This window comes from Mastigoproctus giganteus, chromosome 6 (genome assembly GCF_048544385.1).
Source record: "Mastigoproctus giganteus isolate SK-2022 chromosome 6, ASM4854438v1, whole genome shotgun sequence".
NCBI classification, from domain to species: Eukaryota; Metazoa; Arthropoda; class Arachnida; order Uropygi; family Thelyphonidae; genus Mastigoproctus; species Mastigoproctus giganteus.
In genome coordinates, this window is record NC_143580.1 from 213590517 (window position 1) to 213608191 (window position 17675).

At 36.6% G+C, this 17675-nt stretch overlaps 1 protein-coding gene across 8 annotated transcripts in view; it reads left to right on the plus strand.

Moving 5' to 3' along the window:
• Ufd4 (ubiquitin fusion-degradation 4-like) overlaps positions 1-17675 on the plus strand; it is a 729475-nt gene that overhangs the window by 281292 nt on the left and 430508 nt on the right. For all 8 annotated transcript variants that reach the window (XM_090376711.1, XM_090376719.1, XM_090376714.1 and 5 more), the window contains exons 14-15: positions 2999-3166; positions 17481-17621. In XM_090376711.1, coding sequence (XP_090232837.1) covers positions 2999-3166; positions 17481-17621 — 309 coding nt within the window. The remainder of the gene's footprint in view (positions 1-2998; positions 3167-17480; positions 17622-17675) is intronic.

The following is a 17675-nucleotide window of genomic DNA, read 5'->3' on the forward strand; positions in this document are numbered from 1 at the left end:
ATCAAAAACAACAAGGAAAAATTTTTGAAATTCGCATTGTAAACTTGATTCAGATGGTGAAAAAAAAAAAAGGAAAGAAAAGAAAAACTATGAGAACAGCTAATGACCCATTCCTCGAAGATGCTGTGTATTTGTGGTTCACACATACAGTGGCGGATCCAAAAAAAAATGACAGGAGGGGCACCATTTATGACAAGGGGGACACCATTTTGTGCCTTGTTTGTACACAGACAAGGCACAGAACAAAACAAATATGACTCAAACATAATGTGACAGAGGCACACAGCTAAAGTCTGAGTTACTTTGAAGAAACATTATACATGACCAAACTGTGTGATGCCTCGAACTAGAATGGCGATCAGCATCAGTGTTGCCAACTGTAGTCAGTTGAAAATAGCTGCAATGCAAAAACAGATAAAATCATATGTTTAACAATGAAAAAAAAATTTTTTTTGCAGCTAAAGGGAATGTAAACAATTGATGTATATTTTCCGAAAAACAATCTGCCACTGCACACAGAGATGAAGTGTAGAACCCATCTGGACCTTTGTGTGAAAAGGCACTGGATTTTAACAAAAAATTAGGTGGTCCTTCAGATTTTAAAGCCAGTGTTTTTATTTCTAAACTTACTAAACTTTTTTTTTTGTCTGCAGAACAGTATTTTTGATAAGTTCGAAAATTCAAACAAATTGGAAATCTGAACTATCCCCGGTCCCAATTAGTTTGGATTATCGATGCTATACTGTACTTGAAATGATGACATCATCATATACCGTGTTAGTTATTTAAAGTTATTGTATACATAAGAGAGTTCTCAAAGCAAAACACATTCAGAGTATCCCTCATCTTTGTTCATTTTTCTTTGCATTCCCTCATGGAATGATGTGTCAGAGGCTAATGAGATTCTGCCATACAGCTTGCAAACTTTCTGTGGAGATTGAAAACAGCTCTTGCTGTATTTCCTTTTTAAAATAAACTGTGCAAGGATTGGTTTTGAACACTTAATCTTTGAAATATCATTATATTCAGCATGTTTTAGTAAGGTGACAGATGGCTAAGTTACAGTCTCCTCCACAAGCATCAGGAAATGTTTAGAAACACTTCAGGAAGCATTCCTGATAGGCAATTTCTTTTGGAATCGCGAATAGTTTGTCTTGTGTTCTAAATACTTTTCTCAGCCATTTCAAATTGGTGAAACAATGCATGCACACACGCACACACCCACACACCAACTGAATCTGGATAGTGTGGCAGATGGGAACCACAGTGATGGGATGCTTTGCCAGTGTTCTCCCCAAAAATTTTTTCCAGTCGGGTGGCATTATGAAGTAGCCAGGTGGGGAAGTGTAATAGTTCACATAGTATGTTCAAATTAATATTGATCGAGATCAGTGAGCAATACCATATGGCACCATGAGAATCGCTTAAATTTTAGCTGGGCTATCAGTTAAATTCACTGGGCGGTGCACCCATTCAGTAGGTCCTGGGGAGAACAATGTTTGCAATAAATGGAAAGCAGAGTGGTAGGGGCATTATATGCAAGCATCAATTCTACAAAGCCCACTTTTACAGCTGCTTTCTCTGAACAGCATTGTGCAATTGCTGTAGAACTGCTTTTTGGTATTCACTGTTTGACTATACGGGACAAGTTCATCATGAGTGTAAGTTAAAAAAAAAAAAAAAAAAAGTGATAAGGAGTGATCATTGCTTGAGATTGTCTTGTTTCTCAGTCTTTAGAGAAGATGGAGTCTTCCACTGAAGGACTAAACCTCCTGTTTTTCGAGTCATAGATATACAATTTGTCTCCACATCAGCAGAAACATTGTGGGGGTCAACATTGACAAAGATCCTGACTTGTGAAAACTTGCTGCATTCTGTGATTATCAGCATTATACTTAATATGCTGAAACATGTCACATTCCCAAATCTTGTGTTAATATCATATGTCCCATAAGAAATATTCACTTGAAAATTTGTAGATAGTTAAACATTGGTCACTCCTGATCATATCACAAACACAAGCAATCGAATCATTGGTTTTTTGAAGTTCAAGAATCTTTGATGGACAAGTGCCCCTCTTTAAACTTTGTGAACCACTAAAAGGCCTTTTAATAATGCATAGCATCCTCTCTGAAAGCTGTTTTATCTTTTAACAATTTTTTTTTTTTTTTACACTTTTGCAAATATGTTAAATTTAGTTAAAATTTAATGCAGATTTGCTGCTCGGTAAAGTTACTAATTTAAAAAAAAACAGTGAAACACACAAAGCTCTTGATGTACCTTTGTGCTTTTATCTTGTCAGTTGTTGGAGGAATTTCATGCAATTCATTTTTTAATATATACTGCTTGCCCACTTTATTAGGACCATGGATGCCTAGGCTTTTTACTTTTTAATAATCTCAGTTTATTAAACATCAGGTAACAAGAACCACAATGAGGGATCAAACCATGCATATACCATAATATACCTCTTTTCCATAATGTACCTCTAAATGTGAACGTTAACTGACTGCAACTAATATGTCATTTCTAATAAGTGTCTTATCCAACATAGAATTGTTTCTTTGTTAGTTACTTTGAAAAATAATACCCTTTAAGAACACATTGACAGTTTATTACGTTTCCTAATGATATACATAATTTTTTTTTTTTTTTTTTTTTTTTTTTTATTGTTGCACTAGAAAACATACTGTTAATGTATTATTCATATTATTAGTATTATTAATTTGGAAGAAAGGGGGAACTGTGTTGAAAATTTTACTAATTTGGGTTTCAAAAGTTGGCAGGTGTGAAGTAATAATTTGTCCTCTTTTTCTATGCGTGCTCATACTGCTCTCTCTATTTCTAATTATCAGTATTATATTTAATATGTATGAGAATATCTTTATAATCATGTATAATTCATTAAACCAGTTTAGCAGATATTTATTGTATTAAACAAATTTTGATTTTAGATGGGTATTATAATCTGTTTAGATATCATAATTTTGTTTTGTAGCAAGCTACTATTTTAAGGGAGGAGCTTCCAGGATTCATTTTTGAATCAAACAGGGGTACAAAGCATTCATTTACAGCTGAAACATCCCTTGGATCTGAATTTGTAGCTGGATGGACTGGGCGAAGAGGAAGAAGATTACGTTCAAAAATAGAGGCATTGAAACAAAAAGTAACTAAATTAATATTCATGTCGATTTATTTAAAATATTAGGAGAGCTGTCTGAAGAGATACAGATTTCATTAACTGAGATTATTTTTTTACCATCAGAACTTCAAAAGAGTCACATTTCGAAGTCAGAAAAATTTGAAAATATTTATTTTTCGGTTAAATAATTAATTGATAAACTTACCTGTAGAAAATATTAGAAAAAATGCAACTTATCACAGTCCTCATCTGTTTTCAGAATAAAATTAAACATCAAGTAAATATTATAGTGTTATTTTTATATTCTTTTATTACAGAGCATTTACTTATTACAGAACGTGAAAAAAAGGTGCTTTCACTATAATATGTGATCCATTTTTTGATTGTCATAAGTCTAGTTAAAGGAACTTGCAAAATAGCAAAATTAAAATTGCTTTATGGATATGTATAAATTATTCATTAAGCTGTGGTCACTCATGGTCTCTGTGAAAATATTTGTTGGCAGTCCAAATTTAGATTGCTATCCCAATTTGTGATTCTACTATATATGTATATATAGCATGTCCCTATATAACGTGAAAAAAGGTGCTTTCACTATAATATGTGATCCATTTTTTGATTGTCATAAGTCTAGTTAAAGGAACTTGCAAAATTAAAATTGCTTTATGGATATGTATAAATTATTCATTAAGCTGTGGTCACTCATGGTCTCTGTGAAAATATTTGTTGGCAGTCCAAATTTAGATTGCTATCCCAATTTGTGATTCTACTATATATGTATATATAGCATGTCCAAAAAGTTAATTCATTCAAGAAATACTAAATGTTTATAATGAAATGATAGTTAACTAAACAGCAATCTAAAAAATAGAGGAACTGCATCGTGGAATTCAAAAGACCTGACAGAGAGAAAAGGGTGGAGATTTCAAGAGCTTCTACAGATAGGCTGAAAATTGTAAAGACAGAGCACCTCTTCTACTTCGGTAGCAGAATTGATGTTTGTATTCAGATTGCATCCTGTGCATATCATGCCAAAGCGGGATATTGTGTGTAGCGATCAGTGTCGCATACACAATGTTTTTTTTTCTTAACAATCTTTACGAACATTTTTTTTTTGCAGATATGAGTAAATCTATCAGTTGTGGACATGTATTTAAGCATTCATTTCAGGTGACCTGCTTTGAATGAAATGTAACGCCTAGGTATTTCAAGATAAACTTATAAAGATAATATAAAGTTGCTAGCCCAAATTAACTATTGCATTAGGATATGCATAGATGCGTGTTGGCCTGATATGGGCTCTAATAAAGAGAGTATATGTGAATCTACGTTTTATCAAGATTTTTCAAGTACATTTCTTAAAATTTTTCTAGTACATATTAGCATTAGTAGTGAACTATGATGCAATAGAGAAAGCTTATACAGCCTCACAAAAAAAAAAAAAAAAAAAAAACCCCACCCTTCCCATTTTACTTATACATTCACTCTAAAAGTTTGTCCACTTATTCCTTGTTTATTTACACTATCAACTTCCACAATCACAGATGGAAGTTTGTTCCAAAAATCAATCACTCGCTGACTGCAGGCAAATTTCCGCACATCTACTCTGCAACAGGCCTTACTCAATTTAAATTTATGCCCCCCAAGTGTGCAATCTGAGCAAGAGGAACAATCCCATCAGTATTGAGCTTGCTCAAATCATTCAGAGCCCTATAAACCTCAGTCAAGTCATCTCGCAGGTACCTAGCCTCCAGACACTGCAATTAGCAGAACTTAAGTCTTACTTGATAAGAGCAACCCTTTGTTCCCATCACCGGTCTCATTGTCCTTCTCTGTACTCATTCCAACAGCTCTGCATCCTTCATGGAACGAGGCCTTCAGACCTGTACACAGTACTCAAGCCATGACCTGACCATTGCCTTATACAAAGGGATAATTGCCTCCTTATCCCCGGTATCTAAGTTCCTGTATATACAGGGTGTCTCAGAAATATTGGTACAAACGTTTAAGGGAGGTAGGTAACATCTAAAGGAATGTGAAACCCATAATCAGAAACGTCACGGTGAAAGTAGTAGCAGAGGCACAAGAAGCAGAAATGACACAAGACAGTAATTAGTGGCAAACATTTATTTGACATAATATTAACATCGGAGTACGAGATGGATGCATTTCATGATGTTACAACAGATGCTCGAAGGTTCCACCATGGGACGCGATGCATGTGTGACACCGACGCAGCATGGGTTGCCGGACATGGTTGAACACACCTGGAGTTTGTTTGGCAGTAGCAGCAGCAGCGCAGACGAGTCTCGCCACGAGATCCATTTCCGTCTCCACAGGCGATTCATACACGATAGATTTGAGGGCCCCCCACAGAAAGAAATCAAGGCTCGATAAATCAGGTGAGCGTGGAGGCCAGGCAACGGGTCCACCACGGCCAATCCATCGGTGCTCAAAACGCCTGTTCAAATGGCCATAAACACACCTTCCATAATGGGCAGGCGCCCCATCAAGTTGAAACCAAATGTTGCATCTCACATTTGCTAGAACATCGTCAAGTAACCCTGGTAGAACTTGTTCAAGAAAGATCCGATATTTAGCGGAGTTCCTGCGGGATGGTAACAGGTATGGGCCGACTAAGCAGTTACCAACAATACCTGCCCACACATTTATTGCGAAGCGATGTTGTGCCGAATGGGGGCGCACACCGTATGGGTTGTTGTGAGCCCACACATGAGCATTGTGCTGATTGAATAAGCCTTCCTGAGTGAAATAAGCCTCATCCGTGACCAAAACATAGGCTGGAAAATTCAAGTCTTGAACACTTTCTTGGAAAAACCACTGCGCAAAAGCCACACATGCAGGATGATCTTGGGGGAGCAGTAACTGAACCCTTTGGAGATTATTATTATTAGCTATATGGTGCAAGGAAGCCTGAAGCTTATGCTGCACCAGCCAAAAAAAAAAATCCGCATTACCCTGAGAGAGAGAGAGAGAGAGAGAGAGAGAGAGAGAGAAGTAGAAGGGAATCAGCAAGAAAGAGAAGAATGATGATATCCAGCTTAGGACCCTGGGTTTGTCAAGCCCATACTCACCAGATGTTGAGTCCTTGGGGTTAAATTACATGTTGGTTTGTTTATTGAATGGTTTTAGGCGCATCACCGACTAAGGCAGTATTGATCCATATATATTGTCTGTAAATTTCGTGTGTTCTGTGATTGATTTGCTGTTTGCTGAACGAAAAAACCGATTTTCCAGCGGGAAACCATTCTACCCTCGCCTGAAACCGCTCAACTTGGCAAGGTTGAAGAAAAAGTCCTTTAAAAATTCCTCACGTCATCAAGGGGATTCGAACTCAGTTTTTTCACTCGGTGTGGGGATGACGGTGATTCTAACAACTTTGCTACGCATGAGGGTGTGAGGTTACATAGGGTCATGTTGCGCCCCTTACTGATGTTATTGTTTTTTATATTTATTAATGACACTATGCAACTGTTGCTAGGTGGTTGGCACAATTCAAGAGGAAGAGAGTCAGTGGAGGATGATCCAAGGTCCGGTTGGCCATCTGAAACAATCATTTGTGAAACAATTGCCATCGTCGAAGAAAAAATTTTTTAAAACAAAAGTAAAGTGTCTGAACTTGAAAAGTACTTTATTTCCCATGGATACATTTTAATATTAATACATGAGCAATTGGACATGTATAAAATTCCTGGAAAACTTTTCATTCGCTACAAACATTTGCAATCACGACAAACAGAGGGTTGAGTCATCAAAAGTGAATTTAAAATTAAAACCTGCTAATCCATATAGATTTTTTCCCGTTTGGTGTCTGCAATAAAAAATTGTTACATTTTATGATCCTGAATCCAAATTAGAAAGCGTGGGGTAGAAGCACGAACAATCTCCAACTCCCGAAAACAGTGTATGGAATCGTCGTGCTAGACACGCTGTACACTGCAACGAGACACGCCTAAGGCAGAGGCAACCACATGTGCTGGTAGTAGGATTATTATGGATGGCATTCAACACACTTTCTTCCATGGCGGGAGTTCGAGTCGAACGTGGTCTGCCCATACTACTCCTGTTACCTCTAAATGACCCATAATCGCACAAATTTTGATGCACACACGCACGTAAACAAACAGTGGTCCGGTACATGTCTGTCTGGGAAGAGTTCTCCGTAAATTCGTTGAGCGGCTCGTCCATTGCCCTCTGCTAATCCATACACTAGGTGCATGTCTGCCAGCTCACAGTTCGTATAGCGATGCATCCTCTTCATGTGGCAACTACTGCTTGAATGAGTAAACCAGAAATTTTCCTTCTCGCGAACTGATGAACAGCGCCGTGTACCGACTTACGGTGATGTTTCCGGTTATGGGTTCCTATGCGATTCACATTCCTTTAGATGTTACCTACCTACCTACCCTAAATGTTTGTACCAATATTTTTGAGATACCCTGTATATTTGAAAAGACCCCATGAGCTGCTCTGATATCCTGTCTGCACTACTCAGAAAACTTCATATCTGATTGCACAATTACTGTCAGATCTTTTTCATTCTCCCCTAACCTGAGTGTAGTACCATGGAGTGGGTGCATTACTCTGAGGTTACTGCTACCCATATGCAGTACTTTGCATATGTCAATGTTAAACTTCAGTTGCCACCTCTTAGCCCATCTGCCCAACTTTTCTAGATCCTGTTGCAGCAGCATACTCTTATTACTGTCATTAACAACCCTGCCACCCTTTGTATCATCTGCAAACTTGAACATTAAGCCTGATATACCTTCATCAATTTTGTTGAATAATATATGAAACAATGGGGCCAACAGCGAACCTAGGAAAACTTATAACATGAGACTCGTGGCAGGGAAGAAAAATGCATGGGGTGCATATATAAATTATCAAGCGACACAGAAGCCTATGGCAGATATAAGCTGGTATGTAATTGAGTCACATGTGAAGGCAGATTATGAGAAATCTTTGGCAAAGAATACCAAGAAAAACAGCAAGAATTTCTTTAGTTATATAAACTCTAGAAGGATTCTGCTCAGATAGCTGACAATCTGAACGATTATTTTGCATCTACATTCACACATGAGGAGTTATTAAGGAAGGAGAATGCCAGAAGTTTATCAAACCGTATCAGGCTGCTTAATGATTTTCTAATAACTGAGAGCAAATTGGCAAATTTAGGGCAAATGTGTACAATGGATGAATGGATGGTTGAGTTGAGTGGGAGTTGTAATCAGTGGAGAATATTCTTCATGGACTAATGTTATTAGAGATGTTCCCCAGAAGTCCGTGTTGGGCCCATTGTTGTTGTTTTGTATATTTATCAATGAAGATATACCAGGCTTAATGTGGAAGCTTGCAGACGATATGAAGGTTGGTAGGCTTGTTACAACACTAAGGACGGTATGCTACTGCACACATATCCTTTCCCTCTAAAAGTTTGACCAGTTCCTTTTTGAATTTATTTAAGCTATCAACTTCCACAATGACCAACGGAATTTTTATTCCAGCAGTCACCTACTTGCTGGCTGTAGGCAAATTTCTGCACATCTGTTCTACAACTTTCTTTCCTCAATTTGAATTTATGCCCCTCAGGTTTGTAATCTGAGCAAGCTGAAGAATCCCATCAGATTTGATCCTGCTCAACCCATTCAAGGCCTTATATACTTAAATCCGATCACCTCACAGCTGCCTAGTCGACAGATGCTGCAATTTGCAGAACTTGGTAAGAGGACCCCTTCATTCCCCTCACCAGTCTTGTTGCTCTTCTCTGTACTTGCCAAAGGAACTCTGCAAATTTCTTAAAATGAGGCTTCCAGACCTGTATAACCAGTACTCAAGGCATTGCCTGACAATTGTCTTATACAAAGGGATAATCATCTCGTTTTCCCTATTAGCAAACTTCCTGCATATCGTTGACAATTCCCCTTGACCTGCTATGGCAGCCTATCTGCACTGCTCAGAAAAGTTCATATCTGACTGCACACCCACCAGGTCTTTTTCATTTTCTACACCCTAAGTGTAGCACCACACAGTTGGTATGTTTCTCTAGGGTTACTTCTATCAATGTGCAGTACTTTGTGTTTGTCAGTGTTAATCTCTGTTGCCACTTCTCAACCCATTTGCCTAACTTTTCTAGATCCTGTGCAGTAGCGTACTGCCATTACCGTCATTAACAAACCTGCCAACCTTTTCTAGATCCTGTGCAGTAGTGTACTGCCATTACTGTCATTAACAAACCTGCCAACCTTTGTATCCTCTACATGCTTGGACTTTAAGCCTGATATACCTACATCAATATTATTGATATACAAAACAACAGTGGGCCCAACACTGAACCCTGGGGAACTCCAGTAATAATATTAGTCCACCAAGAGCAGTGTCCATTGATTACCACTCTCTGTCTTCTCCCACCGTTTTATTCATTGTAGCAACTTGCCCTTAATACCACACTACTCCAATTTGTACAGTAATCTTTAATTTGAAACAGTATTAAAAGCTTTCCTGAAATCCAAGTACAATTAGTCCCCGAGTTACGTAACTTCGGACATTGTAATTTTTTGGGAAAATCACAAAGATACTTTCTGTATAAGAGTGAAATTGAATGAAGGAACAATAAGTATAAGTTTTTATTTTTGTTCCCATAGAAACCATGTTGGATAATAACCTGTGGTGTAACTAGAATCTAGGTAAATAACTAAAGTTAACATTTCATTTTCTGCTTTAAAAATTCAAAAGAAATATTCTACAACATGCGTTTGAGACAGGTGATACGTCGAAGCAGTTCAGAGAAATCCCCACAACATTCAAGCTACATGGACTATTTCTTAGAAGAATTACACTCTAGCACTTCATCTATACATCCTTTCCTTCTTTTCTTTCTGGATTGTAGAGTCAGTTCAGTTTTGTTTGAGAGCAAAGTGGAAGCTTTTGATAGCATTTTGTATGTAATTTTTGTTACACATCAGGTTATTGCGTTGAAGTTGAAATTCACGTTGTTCAACCATTTTCATCTATCACCTTGTAGTGCATGCTTCATTCACATTATTTGGCATAACCTTGATATGCCAAAATTCCCATTTTGGCGTATCAAGGTTATAGTAACAATATTTTATTAGGTATTCTCGAGTTACGTAAAACTCTACTTATGTCAGAAATCCTGGAATGTACCTCTTATGTTGTATATAATATCAAAATAATTTTTTGCATCCAGTTCCTTTGTAACCACATAGTATCCAATCAAATTTGTCAGACAAGACTTTCCCTTAACAAACCTATGCTGTGTCTGAATTATTATTATTATTAGCCATATGGTGCAAGGAAGCCTGAGGCTTATGCTGCACCAGCCAAAAAAAAATTCCCGCATTACCTTGAGAGAGAGAGAGAGAGAGAGAGAGAGAGAGAGAGAGAGAGAAGAGAAGAATGATGATATCCAGCCCAGGACCCTGGGTTTGCCAATGCATATAAATGGGATGCATATAAATTATCAAGTGACACAGAAGCCTATGGCAGATATAAGCTAGTCTCTAGTTGAGCTCACATATGGTAAGTATGGACTCACCATATGTGAGCCCCTGGGCTTGAATTTATTACTGCAGTCTTGTCTAGATGATCCTGCAACGCTTCTTTAACCAGTGACTCCATTGTTTTTCCCAGAACAGAAGTTAAACTAAGAGGTCTGTAATTAGTCGTGTCACCCTTTGATCCACTTTGTGAATTGGGGATACTTTTGCACATCTCTATGGGGACTTTCCCTGAATGCTCTCATAATTACGGCTAAGGGTTTGCTTACTTCCTTTGCTGTCTCCTTTGATATAACTGGATAGCTCCCATTGATACCAAGTGCATTTCTTATGTTTAACTTCAACAATTTTTCCTCCACTTTGCTCTCAGTTATTACAAAATAAGTAATCTACCTGTTAGAGTTTAATAAGCTTTTGTCATCCACTTCCCTAAAGAATTCCTCATGTGTGGACATAGATGCAAAATACTTATTCAGTCTGTAAGCTCATGTGTGAACGTAGACGCAAAATACTCATTCAGTCTGTAAGCTGTCTGAGCAGGATCGTCAACAGTCGAACCATCAATATTAAGTGGACCAATCTGATTCATCCTCTTTCATCTAGAGTTTATATTAGTAAAGAAGTCCTTGCTGTTTTTCTTAGCATCCTTTGTCAAGGACATGTCTTCACTTGCCTAACCTTTGTCACTTGATTACAGACTAGTTTATGCCTACCATAGGCTTCTGTGTCTCCTGATAATTTATATGCATCCCATTCGTTTTTATTCTCTGTCACAAGTCTCATTAGTTCATCTGATGACCATTTAGGCCTAAACCTTGAACAGTATTTCTTGGTTAGTATGAAAAGCTTAGTATCTTCCACAATTACTTCCTTGAGTGATTTCCATTTAGAATTTTCTGTTGGTAACATCATTAGTTGGTCTCACTGTATAAAATTTAAAAACTGTCTGAGACCACTGTAGTCACCTTTACGAAAGCAAAAACCCTTCCTTTCTTTCCTGATGGTAATTATATCTTTAAGTAAATCCCACCTCAGTACACTGTGATCATTGTCACTTAGTGATTGCTTTATTTGCACATTCTTAATGACAAATAATCACTGCTGACAACCAGATCAAGAGTATTACTCTCTGGTTGCCTCTCGAATATGCTGCTACAGAAAACAATCATCCAATAAATCCATAAGAGTTTTGCTAGTGTGTGAGTGACCAAGCCACAAGTTCCAGTCTGTATCTAGAATTTAAAATCCTCCATTATTAGACATTCTGATTTGCTGACCCACTCAATTAAATTGGCCCCTTCAGTTAAAAATTTGAATTCCCTACCACTCACCCTATAATATAACAATGGCAGCAAGATTTGGATGAAACAATGGTTTTACCTATATTAAGTAGTAACCTACAAAATCTCTATCTAAATTAAAAATGGAAATAATGAACGTAATTAGGACTATAAAGCTACTTATAAAGTAATATTTAATACGACAATTAAGTAAATAAAATGGCAAAAAACTTATGATTTTTTGGAGCTTGTAATTCACTGCTTGCACTTGCAATGACACTCAGTGCTCTCTATGAAGAGCTAGAAAAATTGAGCAGATGGACTGAGAGATGACAACTGAAGTTTAACATTGACAAATGCATAGTACTGTATATGGGTAGCAGTAACCCCAGAGTAATATACCAACTGTGCAGTACTACATTCAGAGTAGTGGAGAATGAAAAAAATCTGGGGTAATTATGCAGTCAGATATGAAGTTTTCTGATAATATAGTCTGAGCAGTGCAGACTGGCTGCAAGAATAGTTCATTGGGTCTTGTCAGCGATATATAGGAATTTTGCTAGCAGAGATAAGGAGGTGATGGGTAAGCCACACCTTGAGTACAGCGTACAGGTTGAGCTACTAGAACGAGTACAGAGCAGGACAACAAGATTAGTGAGTGGAACAAAGGGTTGCTGTTACCAAGATAGGCTTAAATTCTCCAAATTGAAGCATCTGGAGACTAGACACCTGTGAAGTGATCTGATTGAGCTGTATAAGGCCATGAATGGTTTCAGCAAGCTCAATGCTGATGGGATTGTTTTTCTTGTTCAGATTCCGCACCTGAGGGGGCATAAATTCAAATCGGGGAAAGACAGTTGTAGAATAGATGTTCAGAAATTTGACTTTAGCCAGGTGGTTGATTGGTGGAACAAACTTCCATCTGTCATTGTGGAAGTTGATATCTTAAATAAATTCAAGGCTGAACTAGACAAACTTTTGGAGTGAATGGGAAGGGTTTTTTGTTTTTTTTTTTTTTTTTTGCTGATGCTATATAAGCTTGTTTTCTTGCATCACGTGCTTCTGCTAATGCTAATGTTAAGTCTCAGTAGTTCATCTAACATCCATTTCAGCCTAAAACCTGAACAGTAATTCTGGTAATTTGTTAACAGTAATTTGGTATGAAAAGTTAAGTAGCTTCCAAGGTTAATTCCTTGAATGTTTCCTATTTAGAATTTTGCTGTTGGTAACATCAGTTAGTCCCACTGTATAGAATTTAAACACTATATGAGACCACCATAGTCACCTGTATAAAAGCAAAAGCCCTTCCCTTACTCATGATAGTAGTTACATCTTTAAGTAAATCCCACATCAGTACACTGTGATCAATGCCACCTAGTTTTGGCAGTGATCACAGTGAACTGATGCAGATCCTTAATAAGTCTGCAGATTCTTAATGCATTAATAATTACTGCTGATAATCAGATCAAGAGTACTACTCCTCTGGTTGCCTCTTGAACATGCTGCTCTAGAAAACAGTAATCGAATAAATCCACATAAATCTTGATAGTGTGTGAATGACCAGCCCACAAGTTCCTGTCAATATTTAGAAAGTTAAAATCTCCTCCCATTATAAGACATTCTGATTTACTGGCCCATTTCTTTGCACCATTGTTGTTTGTACTTATCAAAGCCATTAAGCATGTAACACACTCCTACTCTCATTTTTGCTTTCCCAATGCTTATGTCACATCAGACTGACTCAACATTGCACTGGCCACCTATGTCAACTGGATGCACTGCCTTAGATTTTGTGTTTCCTAACTAACAGCATAACTGTTCCTCCTTTTTTGTTCTTTCTGTATGCATCGTACTCTCTAACTTCAAATTCTGCATTCATTTGTTACACTACGTCTGTGATATCCCAACATCTGCTTTTGATATCTTGACCAGCACTTCAAATTCATCAAATTTATTTACTATACTCTTAGCATTGGCGTATGTGTAAGTATACATGTATCTATTCTCTCTCTTTAGTTACCCTAACAGCCCATGTATTTACTTGTTCCATGATGACTTCTAGCAGTTCTTGAAATCCTCAGCACCTTGCTTTCCAGGCTGCTGCTCATTCCAGTAGAAGCAGTACAAGAATCACTTTCACCTCTGCCTGCCGCTGTTTTTAATCTATTAGTCTTTGTATCCCACCAAGATAGTAGTTTTCTGATCCACCTAATGCTGCCTCAATAGTATCAGCAAATATTCTTGCACCCCTTCTGTTTAAGTATATCCCATCCCTGTGGAAGCAATCGCTCCTGTTAACAAGTACAGATAACACTGAGAAAAATTTTATCCCTTGAGCCTTGCACAATCTGTTTTTTTTTTACATTTCCAATTAATACTAGACAGCATCTAAATAGATATGACAGCATGCAAATGACTAAATATTTGAAGATTACATTATGCCTATTGTGCACTTTTTTCTGATTTTGGTTTACAAGTGCTGAACATGATGAATTTCTCCAAAATTCAGAAGTTAATGCAATTGAATTAAGTGATATAAAAATAGATATAGAGAATAGTATTGCTTCAAAAAAAAAAAGAGAATTAGTTCTTTTTTTTTTACAATTTTTTAACATTTATAAATTTTTTGAAGACAACTTTTTTTTTTTTTTTTTTAAATTTATTTTGGTTTTGATTTTTGACAATTAATTTGACTCTAATTCTAGTTACAAATAAAGTGATGTTTAAAAGCATTTATGTGCAAAATGTTCTTATTACTGAAATTCAAAATTTCACAAATTGTCTTCAGAGAGTCTTTATGAAAACTAACTATAGAGAATACATCCATGTTTGGGAAACTCACTTGAGGTGATGTCCTTTCGATTTCATTCAGATGAGGTCACTTCAAGTGATGTTTTATGATATATGAGGTACATTCAAATAGTTCCAAGAACTTTACAATAAAAGTTTATTGAGTGAACAATTGGGCATATTAAGCTAATCAGCTTCAAAGTACCTTCTTCTGTATATACACTTGCTCCATCAGTCTTCCAAAGCTTTGAAACATTTTTAAAAATTGTTTTTTTTTAGCACATGTAGGGCACTTTGTTTTCTTTGATATCATTGACTGTAGCAAAGTGATGATCTCGAAGCCTCATTTTCAGTTTAAGGAATAGCCAGAAGTCAGATGATTCAAGGTCAGGGGAGTAGGAAGGTTGGTGCACGATTGTGGTTTTTTCCCCCCAGCCAGTGACTGCTGAACTGCCATCGCCAGTTGTCTGGGTGCATTGTTGTGGTGCAGGACCCAGCCATTCCTTCCATTTTTGAGGTAATCTTCACCTCACATTCTCACCCAAACATCTCAAAACCTCAATGTTATAAGCAGCATTAATGCTTCTCCCCCCCTAGTTATAAATATGTGGCGAACTATGCCTTCATCATTGGGAAAAAAATATATATATATATATATATATATATTATCAGCACACCTTTGACATTGGATTTTGTTGCCTGAGACTTGTGGGGACATTTTTATGTGCCATTCGATGATTCCATTTGGGTATCAGGGTCATGGGCAAACACCTAACTCTCATCTGCAGTGACCACTTTTCTTAGGAAGCTTGGATCCGGATCCTCCATAGATTTTTCGAATAAATCACCTGTGATGGCTTTCCTGCAGTCCACATGGTTGGCCGAAAACAAGTGTGGTGTAAACCTTACACACATGCAACATACCCTAAATCTTGCATCAGGATTGTGTCTACTGAGCCTATAGACAGTCCAGCTTCATGAGCAATCACAAATCGATTAAACTACTCCTAAACTCTGGTTTTCTTCAAAGAATCACGTCAATAAACTTTCTGTAATGCTTCCAGCATCTCTGTATCACTTTTCCCGAGTTTAAAGAACTTGTGTTAGAATGCTGTTCAGGCTGTGACTTTCCGCAATCAGTCAACTGTGACACATGAGTGAAGTGGTTTAGCCAGTTTCCATTTGGCATGCATGTATACCAAGGTCAACGTCAACACCCATGAAACCTTATGGCCTTAGCACAAACCATTTAAATACTAGTGCGCGATTCTGGAAACTTTTTGAATTTACTATGTGTATGTCGTATATATTTAATTTTATGTATTTATTCTTGTGTTCAGTTTCCTAAGTGCCATAATTTAAATTTCATTCTGAATTGATCCTAATTTGTTTTTATTTATGGCATTTAGTGTCCATAGTTTTTCACCTTAACGCTTAAGAGTTCAACCTCCACTAAAGTTTTCCATTTTTAGAGTATTGTTATCTGCATCTTTTATTTATAGTTGTGTCAAAAAAAATTGTGTGCATGTGTGGGAATATGTATGCAATTGCTAATTGTGAAGAATTATACATAAGCATCCAATAGGGAAGTAAGCTCTTATATGAACAAATCTGCAACCAGGTATGTGTGTGCCATGAACCAAAAAAAATAAATAATTAAATAAATAAGCTCAAAAACCATACATGAAAAAAGTATATTTAGAATAAAATAAAAATAAATAAATTATATACACATAAAAGCCAATTATTAATACAATACATTGATTGGTATGTTATTAAGAGCTAGCACTATTTATTATGCTTAATTGCTAAATAGCATGTAAGGTTTTAGCTCATGGAATACCTCCATGGCTATTTATTTGCTCATATCAGAGCGTATTTCTCTCTCTCTCTCTCTCTCTCTCTCTCTCTCTCTCTCTCTCTCTCCATATTAGTTAATAGAAAAGTTAGCTTTGATATAAGCAAATGAGCAGCCAGGTATGTGTGCCACAAGCCAAAACACTGCACTGAAATCCTACACATGGGGGGGGGGAACATATGTATATAATATAAATAAAAATAATAGGATGTATATTAAAATGATAATAGTAATGTCTAAAAAAGAATGAAAAAATATTAATTTATTAAACTGGATTATGGAACTGGGGCACTACTAGTTATAGCAGAAATACCCAGCAACCAATGAAATATAGCCAAATGTAGTTAATTAATGTATTGGGTAGGGGTGCTGACCTATCAAGTGTAATTACAATGGAATAAATTGAAAATGCCTGCAGAGTTAAAGGCAGATTACTTGAAATTTATTAATTTCAGGTAATCTACTTTTACTTTGCAGGCATTCTCAATTTATTCCATTGTAATTACACTTGACAGGTCAGTACCTCTACCCAATGCACTGATCAAATAAATGTGTGTGCACATGCGTGCGTGCGTGTTTATAATAAAATAAAAGTGAGAAATAAATAATTCTTCTCTATTACTTACATTCATGGTCATTTCTATGCTACTGGCAGATCTAATGTTCAGTCATTTTGATGGCATTAATCTTGTATGATACACCACTTTACATTACTTTTCATTATTTTATTGTTTATGTATTGTATCAAAATAGACAACACACACACAAAATGTATGTTTTGTCTCTGCTGTCTTCATTTTTTTTTGTACAGTTTTTTTTTTTTTTTTTTTTTAAATGAATTTCAGTTTTTTACCCTTTTTTTTTTCTAGGTTAAATCTCAAGCTCGGGAAATTTATGATACTCATTTTAAATCAGCCCAAGCACAGCCAAGAGGAATGGTAGCTAAATTATGCAGCATTGTTGTACAGATAGATAGAGCATGTCAAAAGCAAGTTTCAAATATACAAGATGTAAGTTATGAAAATATGTTGTTTTCTGTCTTGTAAATTTCCTTGAATTTGTTT